Source organism: Ictidomys tridecemlineatus, unplaced genomic scaffold (genome assembly GCF_052094955.1).
Source record: "Ictidomys tridecemlineatus isolate mIctTri1 unplaced genomic scaffold, mIctTri1.hap1 Scaffold_66, whole genome shotgun sequence".
NCBI classification, from domain to species: domain Eukaryota; kingdom Metazoa; phylum Chordata; class Mammalia; order Rodentia; family Sciuridae; genus Ictidomys; species Ictidomys tridecemlineatus.
The window spans coordinates 1,225,230-1,243,405 of NW_027524621.1; the positions used below are offsets into that span (position 1 = coordinate 1,225,230).

General features: G+C 33.6%; 2 protein-coding genes across 2 annotated transcripts in view; both read left to right on the plus strand.

The window, feature by feature from the left end:
* LOC144374356 (uncharacterized) overlaps positions 1-18,176 on the plus strand; it is a 234,268-nt gene that overhangs the window by 114,195 nt on the left and 101,897 nt on the right. The window lies entirely within an intron of this gene.
* LOC144374355 (transport and Golgi organization protein 1 homolog) overlaps positions 1-18,176 on the plus strand; it is a 79,223-nt gene that overhangs the window by 59,882 nt on the left and 1,165 nt on the right. Inside the window, exons 7-25 of the mRNA XM_078037209.1 lie at positions 281-409; positions 2,738-2,759; positions 3,683-3,771; positions 4,012-4,089; positions 4,177-4,287; positions 5,354-5,425; positions 5,605-5,709; positions 6,353-6,475; positions 6,574-6,679; positions 7,690-7,745; positions 7,834-7,924; positions 8,096-8,234; positions 12,931-13,032; positions 13,893-13,953; positions 14,069-14,104; positions 14,181-14,248; positions 14,368-14,468; positions 15,720-15,796; positions 17,377-17,527. Of these exons, the coding sequence (XP_077893335.1) occupies positions 281-409; positions 2,738-2,759; positions 3,683-3,771; positions 4,012-4,089; positions 4,177-4,287; positions 5,354-5,425; positions 5,605-5,709; positions 6,353-6,475; positions 6,574-6,679; positions 7,690-7,745; positions 7,834-7,924; positions 8,096-8,234; positions 12,931-13,032; positions 13,893-13,953; positions 14,069-14,104; positions 14,181-14,248; positions 14,368-14,468; positions 15,720-15,796; positions 17,377-17,527 (1,717 nt within the window). The remainder of the gene's footprint in view (positions 1-280; positions 410-2,737; positions 2,760-3,682; positions 3,772-4,011; positions 4,090-4,176; positions 4,288-5,353; positions 5,426-5,604; positions 5,710-6,352; positions 6,476-6,573; positions 6,680-7,689; positions 7,746-7,833; positions 7,925-8,095; positions 8,235-12,930; positions 13,033-13,892; positions 13,954-14,068; positions 14,105-14,180; positions 14,249-14,367; positions 14,469-15,719; positions 15,797-17,376; positions 17,528-18,176) is intronic.

Sequence of the window (18,176 nt, forward strand, 5' to 3'; positions counted from 1 at the left end):
ATCCTCAGCACCATATAAAAACAAAACAATGTGTCCACCCTAAAACTAAAGATACATAAATAAATATTTTTAAAAAGTATTTAGATTCATTATACTTGAAAACACTGGAAGCGAACAAAAAATATGAGACTGCCAGTATCCTCTCTCTTGAAGAAGCTATTGGAAAATATTGAGGAGGTGGATTTCTGATGAGGAAGTTGGTTTAGAATTGCCATGATTCTTTGTGACTGTTTTGTTATAAATTTAAGGTTTCCCATTTCTTCTAATTTGTCTGTTTAAGCTGTTTACTACATTGCCTGATGATACTCAACCTGGGCCTGATTTTTATGGACTACCATGGAAGCCTGTAGTATTCGCTGTTTTCTTTGGGATTGTATCCTTTGTCATTTTCTCTTGGAGAACTGCACTTGTGAGTAAATTAACTTACTTATACCTTAGCACATAAGCACAAGGATTATTTTATATAGTCACTGCCCCCCCTTTTTTTCTTTTTCAATTGCTAAAACACAAAATAGTGGTTTAAGTCAAACTAACATTATAAAATAATTTAGTGTGGGTGCAGTTGGTAGAACTGGTAATTCTTACAGCCATCCTGACCAGTAGTTTCATATGTATCAGAAGTCTTAAAAGTGGGATAAAAGATGGGATAGGTTAGATAAATATCCTTTTATGTAGCATATATGTCTAGTAATCTATCTTAAAGAAATAACTATGCTTTGAAGATTTTGGTAATGTTTTTCAATGGAACAGTGTATTAGATTGAAGACTTAGCACAACATAATTCATTTAGGGGTTATTGTATGTTCGATTAGTGGAATAGTAGGCAGATTTATTTATTTCAAAGCTTTGAGGTACAGAAAATGCTCACAATTAAATGTGAAGTGGGAAAAAAAAGCAGAAACTAAGATTTAAATGTTGATGAACTGTATGTTAATATAAACATACAAACAGGGGGAAATGCTGCAAAGAAATACAGTAAAGTGAGAAAAAGGAGATGATATAATTTTTCCAGTCTTTTATATAAATTTTTCCCAGATTTTATGATTTAATCATATGTACAGAAAATACCTTTTTATTTGGAAGTATAGATTATGTGTTGTCCAAAAATCCATTAAATGTTTTGTTCATTAAGGTTTTTTTTTTTCCTGAGCAGAATTAGTCTATCTCTGTGTATGTGTGTACATATATGTATAAGTGTGTGTGTGTGTGTGTGTATATGTGTATATATATATGTGTGTGTATATATATATATATATATATATATATATACACACACATATATATATGCGCTTATACATACTTATGTTTGTACTGTAGGTCATTCTGTTTCATAGTTATTTAACATAATTGGAAGAAAATTATTTTAGGTAAATGGACTTTGCATATGAAAAGCCTAACAGTTAAAGAGGCCAAAAGCATTGGATACAAATCTTTTCAAATCTGAGTGTTCTTTTTCTGATTTCTTAATTATTTCAGACATATCATTGTTAAGATAAGTTTCCTCTCCTTGTACAATTGAGTGTAAAATCTCTTAAAAAGTATTCCCTTCTTAAATAGAAGAATTGTTTGCCTGGATTCCTGTGAGGAATTTTCTAATCTCAATGAACTTTTTCTCAGCTAAAAGTAAAAAGGAAATAGAAGGATAAAGAGAAGGGAAAAACATGAAAACATTTTATATTTCTCTCTCTTGTTTCTTTCATTTCAAGAACCCTGGTACCTGTTTCTCTTTTCACTAGGTTATGTGGGATGTGGTTCCTAGCTTGTTGCTCCTCAGTTTCAGCATTTGACTTTAAAACTTTAGTCTCCCTACCTTAGATGACTGCTTTTATGCTACTTCCCATTTTCCTCTGTTGTCATTTTGAGTAAAAGGTTAGCAAGGCTATGACATTAAAGAAATGTTCATTTTTTTCTGTGTTGGAGTTTTCTGAATGCAATTTCCTGTTACGAAGATCCCCTGGATGATCCGTGGACACATCTGAATATCCCATCACCATTTATAACATTTGAAAGGACAAGTAATATGCTGTTACAAAGAAATTTAGTGATGTTTTAAAAAAATTTCTGCTTAGGTTTTATTATCAGGTAGTTTATTGCTGTTTTTTGGAAACGATTGTTTTTGTCCTTTCCAGAATATGTTAATTGTCATTTCTCTTATTGCTTGTGCATTTTCTTCAAGCAGTCTTTCCTTTCAGATTTCTTGCTATATATTTAGTGGTTTGCAGAAATAAGATGATGTAGCCTCTTAGTTTCTAAATTCAGCCAATAGCCAAATTTAAATTGGAGTTCTAAGATGTTTTCTGGTGAGTGAAAGTGGCATATCTTAGTACAAAGATTATGCATTTAATATTGTTTCCTCAGATTTCTTTTGAATAGTCATTGTTTCTAGACTTTATCCTGGTTATTTAGAATTGTCAAGTAAATGATTTTGAGTATACACACACACACACACACACACACACACACACACACACACACACATACACATACACACATCTTTGCTGTGAAATAAGGTACATATCTTAGTGTTTTTATGTCAGAGGCTATTTATGAAATATCACTACCAATTAAATTTAAAAGGCTTGTTAACCTTTACTTATTTTTAATCCTATAAATTATTATCCTGAACCAGAATGTTATTAAATTCTCACTTGGTTATGATTCTGACTGTTGTTTTAGGAATGCTGTTTCTATTGAGCAGATGTTTGACATCAAATTTAATCTTTTTTCTCTCTTCTAGGTAAAAGATAGAGTATATCAAGGTAAATTTTTAGGTTTCTTAAACTTGTAATAACCCTTTGTATTGGTGTTTGATGTGTGTTTTATGTATGTTAGAAGTAGATACAGTGACTTTTAATGTCTATTATCTTTTTTACCTCCTGAAAATTTTACTATTCCTAGGTTGCTAGCATGGATAATAGAGTAGATGATGATGGTTCCATCTCTGAGATAGGAGATAAAGAGGAGGAATAAATTGTGGATAGGGAGATGATGATAAGTTTTAATTTGGGGCAGATTAACTTTGAATATTGATGTAATGCAGATGTATTACATTTGAAGAGTATTTCTATGTTAATGATTTAATCATGAATTAAGTAATTGAGTAGATAATTTGAAGAATGGTAATGTGAATCAGTATGTTTTCATTTCTGTTTTTCTTTGCAAAGAATTAAATGATTCCATTTTCGGAAAAGAAAGTGTTTTGAGAAGGGGGGAATATAAAGCTACAACACTTTACTATATTTCCCATCTGTGAAATAAGCTTAAGTTGAAATATCATTTTGGATGGGAGGGGTTCCTGGGATTGAACTCTGGGGCACTCTACTGAGCCACATCGCCAACCCCTTATATTTAGAGACCAAGTCTCACTTAGTTGCTTAGTGTCTCGCTCTTGCTGAGGCTGGCTTTGAACTTGGAATCCTTCTAGTTCAGCCTCCTGAGCCACTGGGATTACAGGTGTGCACCACTGCACCCAGCAAAATATCATTGTTCTTATATTTTTCTTAAATTCTAATAATTTTTATACTCTTATTGCTAATAAGCATAGATTGCTTTTTAAAAGCATAATAGTTATGCTAAGAAGTATTTCCTCATAGTACCATATAACATGTCTTTGCTTTTAGTAGATTGAGTAATTGAATTTCATTTAGTGATTGTAATAATCTTGTGTATTTCCCCCTTTTAGTCAATGAACAGCAAATTTCCAAAAAGGTGAACAATTTCATGAAAGAAAATGAAGAACTAATGCAGAAATTGTCAAATTATGAACAGAAGGTATAATTATTTTTTTGTTTCTTTCTCCCTTGGTTCTAGCTTGAATCATTCCTACCTGTTTTAATTTAAAAATCATATTTTAAAATTTTTGTTTCATTATTTCCTACAAATCATCCAAATTCTAAACAGTCATATGTATTAAGTACTGCTTTCTTCTGGAAAGGGTCACTTGTCTGGAAGTAACTTGTATGGTAGCACTATAATTTGTGTATCTTAATTCTGAATACTTTATTTACATAGATGAAGGAATCAAAGAAACAGGTCCAAGAGACCATGAAACAAAATATGATTCTTTCTGATGAAGCAACTAATTATAAGGTAAAAATCCCTTCTTTGGGGGGAATTACATTCTAAACTCAAAAGTAAATGTAATGAGTGAGTAATCTTGACACCTTTTTTTTCCAGGATAAAATGAAGCTTCTTGAAAAAGCTAAAGAACTTCTGGATGAGGGAGCTAAAAGTCTTCATGTTATGTTAGAATCTGAGAGAGAACAGAAAGCTAAGAATCAGGACTTGGTAAGAGTTTTGCTGCTAAGTATTACTGCAATTTGGCTTTTGAAATATTTTGTAAAATTGGTTAAGTTGAACTTAGTCCAGCTGTTAACTAAAGTAAGATTAGGAGTCAAGGAAGTTGAACCCACTTCTGCCCATTTTGTGGAACTTTTAAGTACTGATACAACAACTTAAAAAATTTTTACTTACATATTTCATTTTCAATTTCTATAAGTTTCTGTAATTACATAAAAGTTGCAAAAGATGGTAGAGAGTGTGTTCTGAAATATCCTACCCCCAAGTAAGCTTGATCACCTAGCTGAGGTAGTATTTATCAGATTTCTCCACTGTAAAAATTCTTTCCAATCCTTTTCATATTGCATTCTTTGGAAGTTACCATGCACAGCCCACAGTTAAAGTATGAAGAGTTACAAGCTCAGGATGCAGCTCATGGTAGAGCACTTGCCTAGCATGCATGAGGCCCAGGATTCAATCCCAGGCATTGCAAACAAAGATTGCAGATTTATGTCCACTTCCTTAAGGAGCAAGTATCTTTATAATTTTTTTGGAATTCTTCTGTATGTGAGATTAGTCTATTCTTCCTTAAATTTTATCATTTTTTACTTCAGATAAGAAAATTTTAAAAATGATCTTGGGAAATTTTTTTCTCTATCACTAGAAAAAAAATTACTAATTTGAACTGGTTTACTTGAAACAGTAATTAATTAGTTAATTTTCTATGCTTTAAAACATTTTATTTACTTATTGCATTATGATTTTCTATACTTTGAACTTTTTTTCTGGTTATCTCATAAACAGTAAGGTTGTGGATGCCATGAAATATTTATGACTTCATTTTCCCTCATCTCTTTCAGTTCTTGATTTTTTGCTTAGTCCAAAGCTGGATCCCCTGCATTTACCTGAAATGTAATGGGATGGCTTGGCAAAAATTTTGTTGTGTTTATCTTTTTTAGTATATATATGTATGTGTACGTACACACACACACACACACACACACACACACAGATATATATTCGTATTTCTACTGAAATCCTAATGCATATTTTGTGTTCTGTTTTCACCTGGCAGATAATGGAAAATAAGAAATCTATAGAGAAGCTTAAAGATGTCATTTCAGTAAATACTTCTGAACTTTCAGAGGTAAAGCTGCCAACTATTGCTAACGGATATTAGTACTACATCTTAGTTTTGTTGCGGACCAAAAATTTGAGGTGTGCTAAAATGTGCAAAAAATGAGAACTATATGATGTCTTGTTTGGGAAAGTATAACTTTGTTTCTTCTTTGGAATTAATTCACTAACTGTAGTGTTTTTCATTAGCTTCAAATTCTCCTTACTGAAGCTAAGCTTCGTGAAGAGAAGGTGAAGTTGAAATGCTGTCAGCTTCAGAAAGAAAATACCATGCTTAAGAAGGAGAAAGAGCAGGTAAAGAAAATTTGATGTCATACATAATGTAAACTAGAGAAGTGAATATCATTATCTTGTATCTTTCTTGGATCTGTTTCTGAGGTAAGGAATTTTCATGTAGGACCTTTTCTAGATATGCAAAGTTTAAACAATGCTCCCCAAATTGAGTGCATATATATGGTCTCCATCTGTTTTGGATTTTTGGATTATTGCTTTCCTTATCAAATGTCAATCAGTTATTAACTTGCATAGCCTCAAAGAAACTTTTTAAACCAGAAAATTAAGTATTTTATGATCCTCTTTTGAATAGTTACTGATTCACCGGCCAAGGGAAGATTACATGATAAGGAATCTAAATTTAGGAGACAGTCATATGTGCCCAGCCATTCCTGCTGGAGATAAATTATTTGAATTGGCAGCAATTTTCTGGGGAATGCAATAAACAGGGTCAACTTCCTGATAGCTCTGATGTTCTTACTGCAGCTGTGAGAGTTGGGGCCACTCTGCCCTCTTCCTTAACCAAGGTCTCAACCCCCTCGATTGAGGCAGGCCACCAAGGAGTATGGCTCTCTATTTCTTTGTCTAAGTCTTGTAGTCCTGATATATCCAGTGCAGAAACCCCTCCCTAACCCATAGGAATTCATGTGTTTTGACTTTTCAGTTGCAGCAGGAAGTAAAAGACTGGAGTACATCACACGCTGAGCTCAGTGAACAAATGAAATCATTTGAGAAGACCCAGAAAGATTTACAAGTAGCTCTTAGTCAAAAAGATGATACTATTCATGTAAGTTTATACTCCAAATACATGTTTCATCTCATGAATTCTCCTGAAATCTTCTGAATTAAAATCGAGAGTCTTCCAACCTTTTGCTTCTTTTCTAGGCTTTGACTAATCACATCAAACAGTTGAATCGGTTTCAATGTGAATCTGAATCTGAGGATCAAAGTCGAGATGAGTCAGATGAATTAACCAATGGAGAGTTAGCAGGTAAGATCAGTCTCAGGGAGGTTGAATCCTTTTTTGATTTCCTGTCTTTAATTAAGTATACAGATGCCACTTTTCAGCTGGCTTAATTTCTTCTTAAGCTTCAGGGTTGTAGACACATATCACTGGATCTATAGATATGTCTGTTGCATTGGCAGAGGTGGGTTGTTGGGGTATAATGTAGCAATAGGCATGTGAAGAACACTGACTTTTTCTATCCTATTGAAAACTAGTAAGTACACTGCAGCTACAATAGTCATATCCTATACCTCTAAGTATTGAACATTGTACAGTAAGAGAAATTTATTTCTTAACTTATGCAGATGATACTTGATTTTGATACTCATCATCTCTATGGCTCTGTGGTTTTAAGGTCCACAGTCAGTCCGGAGGCAGTTGGAACCATAAACTAAGGCTGTGAGAACAGAGGCTAGAGACTATCAGAAAGCTAGAGAGGGAGTGTAACAGTGTTTACTGATGAGGAAAATATTTCCAGATGTTTTCTCCCAAGTTGGATATTGCTTACATAGCAAGTATTTCAAACCACACCTGGTAGTAGATTCAGGGAGAAAATAGAGGATTGAATCTTTCTAAACAAGACACTTATTGCCCAGGTGAAGATAGATCTGAGAGAGAAGAAAAGCTTTTATCTTACAAGAATAGCATAGATAACATTTTAGTTGTGCAAACTAGAAATTCACCTTTTTTTTTTTAAGACAGACACAGTACTTTTATTTATTTTTATGCTGAGGATCAAACTCAGTGCCTCACACATGCTAGGTGAGCACTCTACCACTGAGCCACAACCCCAGTCTGAAATTCACCTCTCTCTTTTTTTTTTTTTAAATCTAAGCTTGCAATTCTCTTAAAAGTCATTAGTCTAATCAGTATAATTATTTAATTGATTTTTTTTCTTCCAGTGTTTGAACACAATCATTCTTTAGTTTAGGGAAGTTAGGAGAATATAGAGTTAAAAGTAAGGAAAGAAAAAGCTAAAGTCTTTTGTTTTTTAGGTGATCGGAACGAGAAGATCAAAGATCAAATTAAGCAGATGATGGATGTCTCTCAGGTATAGTTTTTTGTAAGAGTCCCATAGTACCTGTGAATTCTTCCTGTGCCTCACTTTTAAGAATACCTCTCTTTTCTGCAATTTTTAGACAAAAACTACAATATCAGTAGTTGAAGAGGATCTAAAACTTTTACAACTTAAGCTAAGAGCCTCGATGTCCACAAAATGTAATCTAGAAGGTGGGTTCTTCTTGAGAAGAAATTGCCATGTTGGAAAGACTTAAAAATTTATTGGAAAGATAAAGAATGGCTTCTTGCTTTCATGCTTCTTACTTTTCTTGGCACTACTCCCTCAAACAAGTTCTTAAGTCCTTGTACACATATAGAGATAAGCTGTTTTATCCTTTACAGACCAAATAAAGAAATTAGAAAGTGACTGCAATTCACTACGGTCTTCTAAAGTTGGACTGGAAGAGGAATGCAAAACTCTTAGGCAGAAAGTGGAGATTTTAAATGAACTCTACCAGCAAAATGAGATGGCACTAAAAAAGTAAGATTTCCATTGTTTGTTATTGTTATCATTGTGTGAACTAACAGATAATTTTATCTAGTAGAGATTTGTCTTTTTTTCTTTGTGTTTTGTTTCCTATAAGTTGCATTTTTCTTTCCATCATCAGTCTTAAGAGTCCTGAGGTAGTTGGAACCATAAACTAAGGCTGTGAGGACATCATAATCAATTGTCAAATTCATATGAAGGCAAGAAGTGGTAAACTGGTATTAACAGTCACTGATGTGGAAATACCTCTCAAAGATCTAGACCCTTTCTATGATCCCACTATTTATTTTAATTTCCTTTCATTGTGATCAGTTATGTAATTCTAATATTTTGAACTTGTATCTCTAACTCTGGACCTTTAAAAATACTGAGTGTTTTGGAATGACATGTTTTAGTAGAATAAAAACTTCAAAAAGGAATAATATTTACTTATTGATGGTACAAGTTTTGGACTTGAGTATCTCAGATGTTCACACTAAAAATTGAACTGTGGCAAGGATTTTAGGAGTTATGATTACAGAAGTACTTGTTTGTAGTATATATTTATATATTAATCTTCTCAGTGTGGAGCTAGTTATTTTTTGGAAGTTCATTTGAAGTTTTTAATCCACAAAAATACTTGAATTCTCTAAAAATAGTTTTTTTTGTGTCAGATTTTATTTGTTTGCACCTGATTTATTAACAAGATATATATATATATCTTGTTAAAGCAAAGACAGACCTTCTTATAGACCTAACTATTTTTAGGTATTTTGACTTCTGTTGCCTAATTAATGCATTAAATATTGAAACCTTTCCATTAACTTTTCTAAAATTCTGTGATCTCCAAGCGACCTTTTTAGAATCTCAAATTTTTGTTCAGGCCAGTTCTAAATGCCTGGCCTGTTTCAAAGAAACATTTCTCATTTTATCACTTTTTTTTTCAAAAGAACACTTGTTTTCTCTGTCCCTACAAGTAATATGAATGACCTAAATGGCAATTAATTTTCTTTGTAATGCAGTTAAATTGTAGCACTATTTTCCTCAACTCCTCCAAAATTCATTCAGTCATCATCTGTGGTTTGTACTCTTTTTTTCTCATCCCCATGTACTATGTTAGTTCATGCCTGTGTCATCTTTTCTGTTTCTAACCTAGGTCATCTGTCTTCATTCTCCATTATTTATATTTTTTATATAATTTATTTCAAATTCTTAGTAATTTTCTCTATAGCCGCTTGAGTGGACTTTCTAAAATATAAGTCTGTTCATGTCAATATGTGCCTGTGGTTTATGAAGAATTTGCTTTCTATTTGATGACCTGTTCTTTTTTTCTTCCTTGTATCTTTTTAATAGTTTAAATATTTTTAATTATTTTCCTCATCACCTGTATAAGCTTGATGTAATCATAAATTATAATGGAATTATAATTATATAATTATAATTTTATTCATCTTCTCATAATTTAAAGGCCTTGGTATATATTCTGGATTTAATAAAAACCTGACATAGATTAATAGGTTTATTACTTGTTTTTATGGGCTTTAAGTAGCTCCTGAATCAGATAACTGTTGTGGCATCTTATGTTAGTACTTCATATACTGTGAACTCCACAAGACATTCATTCAATTTATACACATATTTAAAGTTTCTGTAGTTCTGCATTCTACACTGTTGGTTTCTTAGTTGAAATTATTTTCATTCTATTTGAACATTGTCCTTTAATGATAGATTTGATTAGTGTATCAAAGTAGTACAAGGATAAACAGAGAATAGTATTTTATCCACTAAATATTGCTACCTTTATAATCTGTATTAGGTTGACATGAACTTCATGATTAGAGTTAAAACCAGTTTCCATTTTTAAAGGATCTTTCTTTTGGCTACTGAATTTTGACTGTTACTTAGTTTTAGCAATTTGAAAATATCCAATTAATTACCATCTGTTTTAATTTTTTTTCTTTAAGGAGTCCATTATCATTGTTGTTTGGTCTTATCTCCCTCCCCTAGTTCCTGTAGTCATTTCTCTCTTTTTTTAACAGTTGTATTGGGAAGTGCCTAGGTGTAGTTTTCCCCACCCCACCCACTTTTTCCTCTTGCAGTTATGTTGCTTGGGACCATTAAACATTTCTTGAATTTTCGAGTCTTTTTCTAAATGTTGATTTTACCTCATTCTCTCTTCTGATTATAATAATGCATATTAGAATTTGATTTCCCCTGCCTCCTACATTCTGGATTTACTTCTTCTGGATATTTTCTTCTGACCTGTCTTAAAAGCGGTAGGATTTATTTTACTTCCCAAATCTGTTGTTAAAATCATTCATTGAGTTTAGGATTTTAAAAAGTTCAGGGTTTAAAATATTATTTTAGTTGTAGATGGACATAATATTTTATTTTATTTTTTATAGGATTTTTTAAGAGAGAGAAAGATAATTTTAATATTTATTTTTTAGTTTTTGGCGGACACAACATCTTTGTTTGTATGTGGTGCTGAGGATTGAACCCGGGCTGCACACATGCCAGACGAGCGCCTTACTGCTTGAGCCACATCCCCAGCCCAACACAATATTTTATTTATTTTATGTGGTGTTGAGGACTGATCCCAGTGCCCCACACATGTGGGGCACGTGCTTCACCACTGAGCCACAACCCCAGTCCTATTTCAGTACTACAGCTCAAATGCAGGACCTTGAGCCATGTGTTCTACTATTGAGCTACCTCCCCAGACTCCTTGCTCTTTCTCATAAGGGACTAGTGTCTTACTGCTTTCCAAGCTATCTTTAATCTCATCATTCTGCCTCTGCCTCCAAGTATCTTCGACTGTATGTAGGTCACCACACCCAACTATTTCTCGGTTTTATAGTTTCTAATCCTTTGACAAAATTCATAATCTTTTTTTTCCTCTTTTGTGGTGCTGGGGTTTGAACTCAGAGCCTTGTGCATGCAAGGCAGCACTCTACCAACTAAACTATATTCCCAGACCTGAAATTCATAATCTTGACTTTACTTTTTTGACTATATAAAGCACAGTGATTTTAAAACATGTGTGGTTAACCCCATTAGGTGGTTTCCTTTTCTGTGGGATTTTTTCTCACAGAATTTTGTCTTATGGAGTGCCTGGTCAGTTTTGATTGGCTAACATTGTTGTGATAATTATACATGAAATTTGAGGAACTAAGATGAAGTTATCTTCTTATAGAAAAGTGTTGAGGTTACTTGAGTAAGATTGTCACTTCAAACTTAGTCAGCAATTAAGATAATTCAAAAATGACTTGTCTTTTCAATGTTTCAGTATTGTTCCTTTTGGATTTTTTGCCTGTTCATCACTTAAGTGTGCAGTACTTTCTAATCTAAACTCAAAGGCTAGGGCTTTTATTAAGGGTCCCTTTATTTGTAGCCCCAAACACTTCTTTTTTCCTCTAAGCCCAGGAATTTGATGAAGGCTTAGTTCAGACTCATTATATCTTTGTGTTATCTTCAATATGTGGGTAAACCTAGGAGAAAAGTACCTTAAAGTGCCAGCTTTACTTGTAATTCTGAGATTCCTTTTTCTAATGGATCTTGGCCACATACATATATCTTCACTGCCTTTTTAGCTTGTATCCTTTCAAACACAATTTTATATTCTTATAAAGATGTTTTGATTGTTCTTAGTGCTCTCAGACTAACTCTTTGGTAATTGGAAACAAAATTCTCTCTGTCCTTCAAGATTCAGTTTTCTCCATATTCCTTCTTAAGCCAGTGGGGAAAATTATTATTCCTTTAGGCGTCATTTATACCTGAAACAGTGAGCTCTTTTATTCTTTAGCATCTTACAAGGTAACTAGTATATTATAGCCACTCATAAAATACTTGCTGAAGAATTAAATGAGAAGCTATATAAGAATATATAATCCCCTTTTTCTATTTGGTATCAATAATCCTTTTTTACTATAGTTCTTCTGATTTATGGAAAATTAAGTTTCAAGTTAATTATCTTTTGAATTGGAACTATGGCTAAAGTAGTACAAGGATAGCAGAAAATAGTATTTTTAAAATCATTAAATGTGGCTACCTTTGTCTCAGTAGATGAACATCTTGAGTTTCATGATCAGAGTTAAAACTTGTCAGTAGATAATACTCTGATGGTGGGTCAGTTTGGCTTCTTTTTCTGGTTGACAGACATTATCAAAAAGCAGATTTGTCTTTTTGCTTAATTGCAATTCTTTTGAAATATATATCTAAAGTGTGAAAAATGTTCTGTGGCTAATTGCATAGCTAAAAGACATATTCTAGAAGATTTTTTCTTTGATTGACTATATCTTTATTATGGTACCAGTCTTGGATTGAGAAAAGAGTTCCTCCATGACAAAGATATACTTAGTGTCCTACCCATGGCAGAAACGAGAAAAGAATTATCCCTTGCTTTATCCTAATATGTTTAATTATGTTAGGTTTATCAGTCCTGATCTTCCACATTGAAGTAAAGTGAGTTTTTATTATCTTACACACAGGAGACTTGCCCTTGGGGCACATGTTGTTTTCACATTTATTTTATTTACTGGTAAATAGAGAATTAAGAGGAAAAATTAGAAAATGTAAGTGATTTGCCAGAGTTTGATTTACGAAATTGCAGGTTTGAATTCCTATTTTATGTGCCTAAGCATTTTATAGAATTGTGGGAAGTGATATTCACAGAAAGAAACTTTTGATTTGATAACTGGCTTTATATTAGGAAAGTGAGCCAAGAAGAATATGAGAGACTAGAAAAAGAGCAGCGGCTGTCAGCTGCAGATGAAAAGGTGGTTTCCGCTGTACAGGAAGTTAAAAATTACAAGTGAGTTCAGTTTCTAAAGGAGGGTGTCAATGTCTAATAAACTAGTGGTGGTTTTCTTTTTTAATCTTTTTTTACATTATGTAGATAGAAGAAAATAGCATGGAAGTATAAATAACGAGAGGATATGAATACATTCAATTCACACAGGAGAAAAAATAAATTTCAACTTTACAAATGAAAAATGTTAACAAAAATTTACTTATACCCAATGGGCAAGACCATAGGGAACTTGGTCAATGCAAACAGTTCTGGGGGTTTTGTATGTTGTAGTAATTCTTTAAGAAATCAGTTTTCTGTGTGATGTATCAAGACCCACAAAAGTGTGGCATTTGATAGACCTTGGAAATCTTTTATGGATATAATTTGAAAAAAAGAAAAAAAAAGTTTTAAGGAGGAAGATATTTCTAGCAGAATTACTTGAGAACACACTGATGAACAGTTAAGGAAATTATAATTTATCATTCAGAATCTCTAGCAATTAAATGATAAAGAAGTTATTAGTATTGGGTCTTTATTTTATTTTATTTATTTATTTATTTATTTTTGGTGCTTTACTACTAAGCTACATCCTTAGACCTTTTTTTTTACTTTGAGACAGGGTCTCAGTTGCATAGGTTCCCACTTAATTGCTGAGACTGACCTCGAACTTGTGATCCTCCTGCCTCAGCTTCCCAATCATTGGGATTACTGGCATGTGGCATTGCACCTGGCCTGTAGTATTAGTTTTGATCACACTGGATTCATATAACTATAGAAATGTTTTTCTTATGTATGATAAAATCTTTAAAAGTATAGCTGATGGAATAAAGGGAAAATGGTCAGAAATGTTTCAAATGTTATTCAATTGTTGTAATTCTTAGGCGGAGAATTGAAGAGATGGAAGAAGCATTACAGAAAACCAAGCACTCGTTTAAAAACCAGGTAGTAATTAATACTGTCCTGTAGTTGCAGAATTTCTTGATATCTAATACAGACAATTATAGGCTATTATAATGAGTCCCTAAAAACATATTTTTTAATGTATTGTCTTTTTCAGATTGCTATGCATGAGAAGAAAGCTCATGATAATTGGGTAAGATTTTTTCCCCCTTTTCTTTATTTTGAGCATAGCCTACTGCAACTGAATTTGAATATTTTCTCTTTAATAGCTCAAAGCTCGTTCTGCAGAAAGAGCTATAGCTGAAGAGAAAAGGGAAGTTGCTAATTTGAGACAGAAGTATGTGATTTTGGTATCTTCCTATATGTTTTATAGTGTTTTAAGGTTATGCTAGATATTATCTATGAAGGAATAGATTGCTGTTTCATAATTCAGTCCATTCTTTCTCAATATTCAAGACTATTGGAAATGACCCAAAAGATTGCAGTGCGTCAAGATGAACCCGGGATTGTAAAACCTATGCTGGGAAGACCAGATTTACAAAATCCTCCTCAGAGAGGTAGGGGGCACTTTGTAAAAGGAGCTATTTTATTTCTTGGTGCAAATGTATGTAAATTACTTTTTATTTCTGTGTGTAATGGTTATGAAATAATCTGAATGATTTGCTAAAGCAGGAGGTGAGGGTTGGTGTCAGGGAGAAGGCTGCCTTAAAGTAGTAACACGGCATTGTTGTCTTTAGGTCCACTGAGCCATAATGGCTCTTTTGGTCCATCCCCCATGAGTGGTGGAGAATGTTCCCCTTCTCCACCTTCTGCTACTCTTAATCAAAAAGATATGCCTAGAAACGGATTTAGTGAGCATTCACATGTTGCTTTATAGTAAACTGCTTCAAGGTTTTTTTTTCCCCCTTTTGAATATCTAATGAAAACATTGAATTTGGGCCTGTACAATATATAGAAGATAATTTCTTACTTTATCTTAGTGAATGTTTTCTGGAAAATCTGTTCTAGAATAGAAAGCATTTTTTTCCCTGGAGGTCCCTGTATTGTTTTTTTCTTTTAAATTTTACACTGCGAAGTGTAAACCTTTATCTTTAAATTAAATCTCTATGGTGTTCTTTTCCCAAATATTATAAAAGTAGCCTTAAACTTTATGTAGCATACATATTTCCAACATGAAATACTGAATCTTATTTCAAATTCTAAATAGGACTGTAGTCTTGGTAAGATTGGAAGTCAGGTTATACAGACTAAAGAAAAGCCAGCCTACACATACTTTAAGTCTATAGCTTAAAGTTTAGGACCAGTACTTATTAATCTCCTGTTCTATCAACCCAAGGCAGTTCTTTATTTTACTTAAGTCTCTTCATAAATTGTGATTTACGTATTGGGCAACCCATTTAAAAAAATATTTTTAATTGTAGGTGGACATGATATCTTTATTTATTTTTTAAATGTGTGCTGAGAATCAAACCCAGTGCCTCACACATGCTAGGCAAACACTCTACAACTGAGCTATGACACCAACCCCTGGGCAACCCATTTTTCATGTTGCTTTCTAGTTATTGTTGAACCCTGACCTGTCCACCAGTGGTTTATTTCTTCTGAAAAATACATACAAGGGCTCTGATCTTTCTTTCCCAAGGTCAATGGATGGACCTTTACCTCGTACTGGTCTTCTGAGGCATCTGGGAAACCCGTTGCCTCTGGTAAAGGGACCAAGTAATTTCAAAGAATCTGTAATTGTGGATGGAGGATTTTTATTCTTTTCATGTTAGAATAGTCTGAATCCATTCTTTGATCTCTAACAGATTCAGGATGTGGTCCAGCTCACATGAACAGCAGCTCCAGAAGTTCTTCTCCAGCTAAGGTGACGAATGAGGGCAAGGTAAGTTCTGTAGTTACTGTGAATCATGTGGTCATGCAGGAACATGTAGCTTTCCTACAGTACTTGCTCTTTGCTTTATCCTTCTTTGTGTTCTATTTGTACTATCCCATTTGTTTTTTAAAAAGCAAACTGTTCCCCAAGAACCTGAGACCCCCTCAGTCTCCACCCTTACTTCTTTGACTGAGCATCCAGTTGGAGTAAGTACTTAGAGGTTGAGAACTGAATTGGGTTTTATTCTGTGCATTTATGGGAAGGATATTCAGAGCATGACACTGATCTTGTTTGCTTTAAACTGCATGCAATATTGAGCTTACTTTTCTCTTTAACTTGGGAATGTTGCTTAAGTGTGTACAACTATAATGAACTACAGAATGTGAAAAGTTATCACTCTAACTTTATATGGTGTTTTGTGTTGAATGTTCTAAGGCAAAGTAAATTCATTATAAATTATATAATTCATCATTTTTATTTTTGTTTGGAAGAATGTTATTTAAGAATTCCTCCATTTGTGCAAACCCTATTTTGAGTGATTTGAATTAGATTGGTATCAGATTTTCTGTGAAACAATGATCATCTGAAATGACCTCTTGAGCCAGTCCCAAGAAATGGTCTCATTTGTTCACATAAGTGTATACTCTTGTAACTGTGTTGCTATTATATCTAGTAAGTCTTCTGCAGCTCTATAATAAAATAAATTTTTAATTGTTTAGTTTCAAACCCACTACTCATAGGAAATGATAAATAAATATCTCAAATGGTGTACAGTAAATGAAAGTAAATATTAAAGGCTTGTCTTCCTAATTTGTGTATATAGCACTGTGATGGAAAATACTTCTCAAGTTCTAGTGTATATATATTCCAGGAATATACATCTCTGGAGAAATCTAAGGGCAGCTTAGATAAGACCCCAAACCCCTTTGTAGTAGAAAATTTAAAAGAGAGCAAAGACCCATTGTTAGAGAGGAATAGAGGTGGGAAAAAGCATGGCTTGGAGGCAAACCTGGGATTGAGTTCTTTAATATGCAGTGTGGCCTTCAACAAATTATGATATCCCATTTGCTTTTGTTCCCTCTTATTTAAAACAAGACAGTCTACTTAAAGATCTCAGAGGTTGAATAATATATGAAAGACTTACTGAAGATATAGTAGAATAGTAGCTATTATTACATGAGTAGAGAATGGATTTTTCATTTTATTCTGTTCATTCTTAATATGGAAGTAATGAGCTATTGTGATAAAAGGGAAGTGATGGGGATGGGGGGACTCCCTTTGAAATAGATTGTAGTGAATACAGCATGACATACTGGTCAGAAATCACCTCTGTTAATAACCCCTGCCAGTCCTCTTGCCTTTCCCTTTCCTGTGCAGATATAATCAGTAACAAACTGCTCCCTCTTGTGGCATCCTTCCAACTTCTGTAAGCTGTCAGTGGGAATACACAGGAGGGGTGGGTAGAGTTTTGTTGCACTGATGGTGTTCTCTGGACAGGTTTTGGGTTTTAGCTTTTATAGGTATTGGTACTTTGTCTTAATACATAGGAATTTTAAAACTTTTAACTGCTTTCAAATCTTAAATTGCAGGTTCATATGGCTATGAAAGGGCCCCCTCCTTTCTCAGGGGTACCCTTCATGGGACCCCCGATGGGACGGCCTCCACCACCTCCCATTTGGTATGGACCGCCACTTCAGCTCGGTGGGCCTTTTGGGCCTCGGCCAATTCCTCCACCATTTGGTATGATGATCTGAACAGTAGTGATTGACTTATAAATCACATTCATCTTCCACTTCTATTGCTTGCTAAAACAGTTGGTTGCTATCTCAGGTCTTAACAATGAAAGGATAAAGCTGAGTACATTTTAACTTTTCCTCCAGTTTTCTGGGACATATGGGACACTACATAATCTTATACTGAGATAGGCAATAGCTATCTCTCATAGACAAGGATAAGGGGCTATATACAGAAAAGCCAGAAATATTACTTCTGCAGATGTTTGTTGAAAATCTGTTGATATGCACTGCAATAGATGGAAAGGTGGATGAGACGCATGCCATAACTTAAAATTTTGTCACAGATATGAAAATCCTATAACATAAAGTTTGTAATCACCCATAATGGAAGCATAAGCAGTAGGTTATAGAATATAGAAAAGGAAAAGTCAAACCCTCCTTAACTTGAAAAAAGTCAGAGGGAAGTGTTAAAGAGGATTTAACAGTTACCTAATAAATGTTCCTGGTTTAATTAGGTGGCTGTGGAAGGCCTTTTCCAGGAGGGCATGCGTGCACCTTGATTCTGATGGCATGTGTAAAGTCCATGCTGAAATACTTCATGAATTTTTAATGGATACAGTAATAGATAGTGAGATTTCCTTTTATCAAAATTT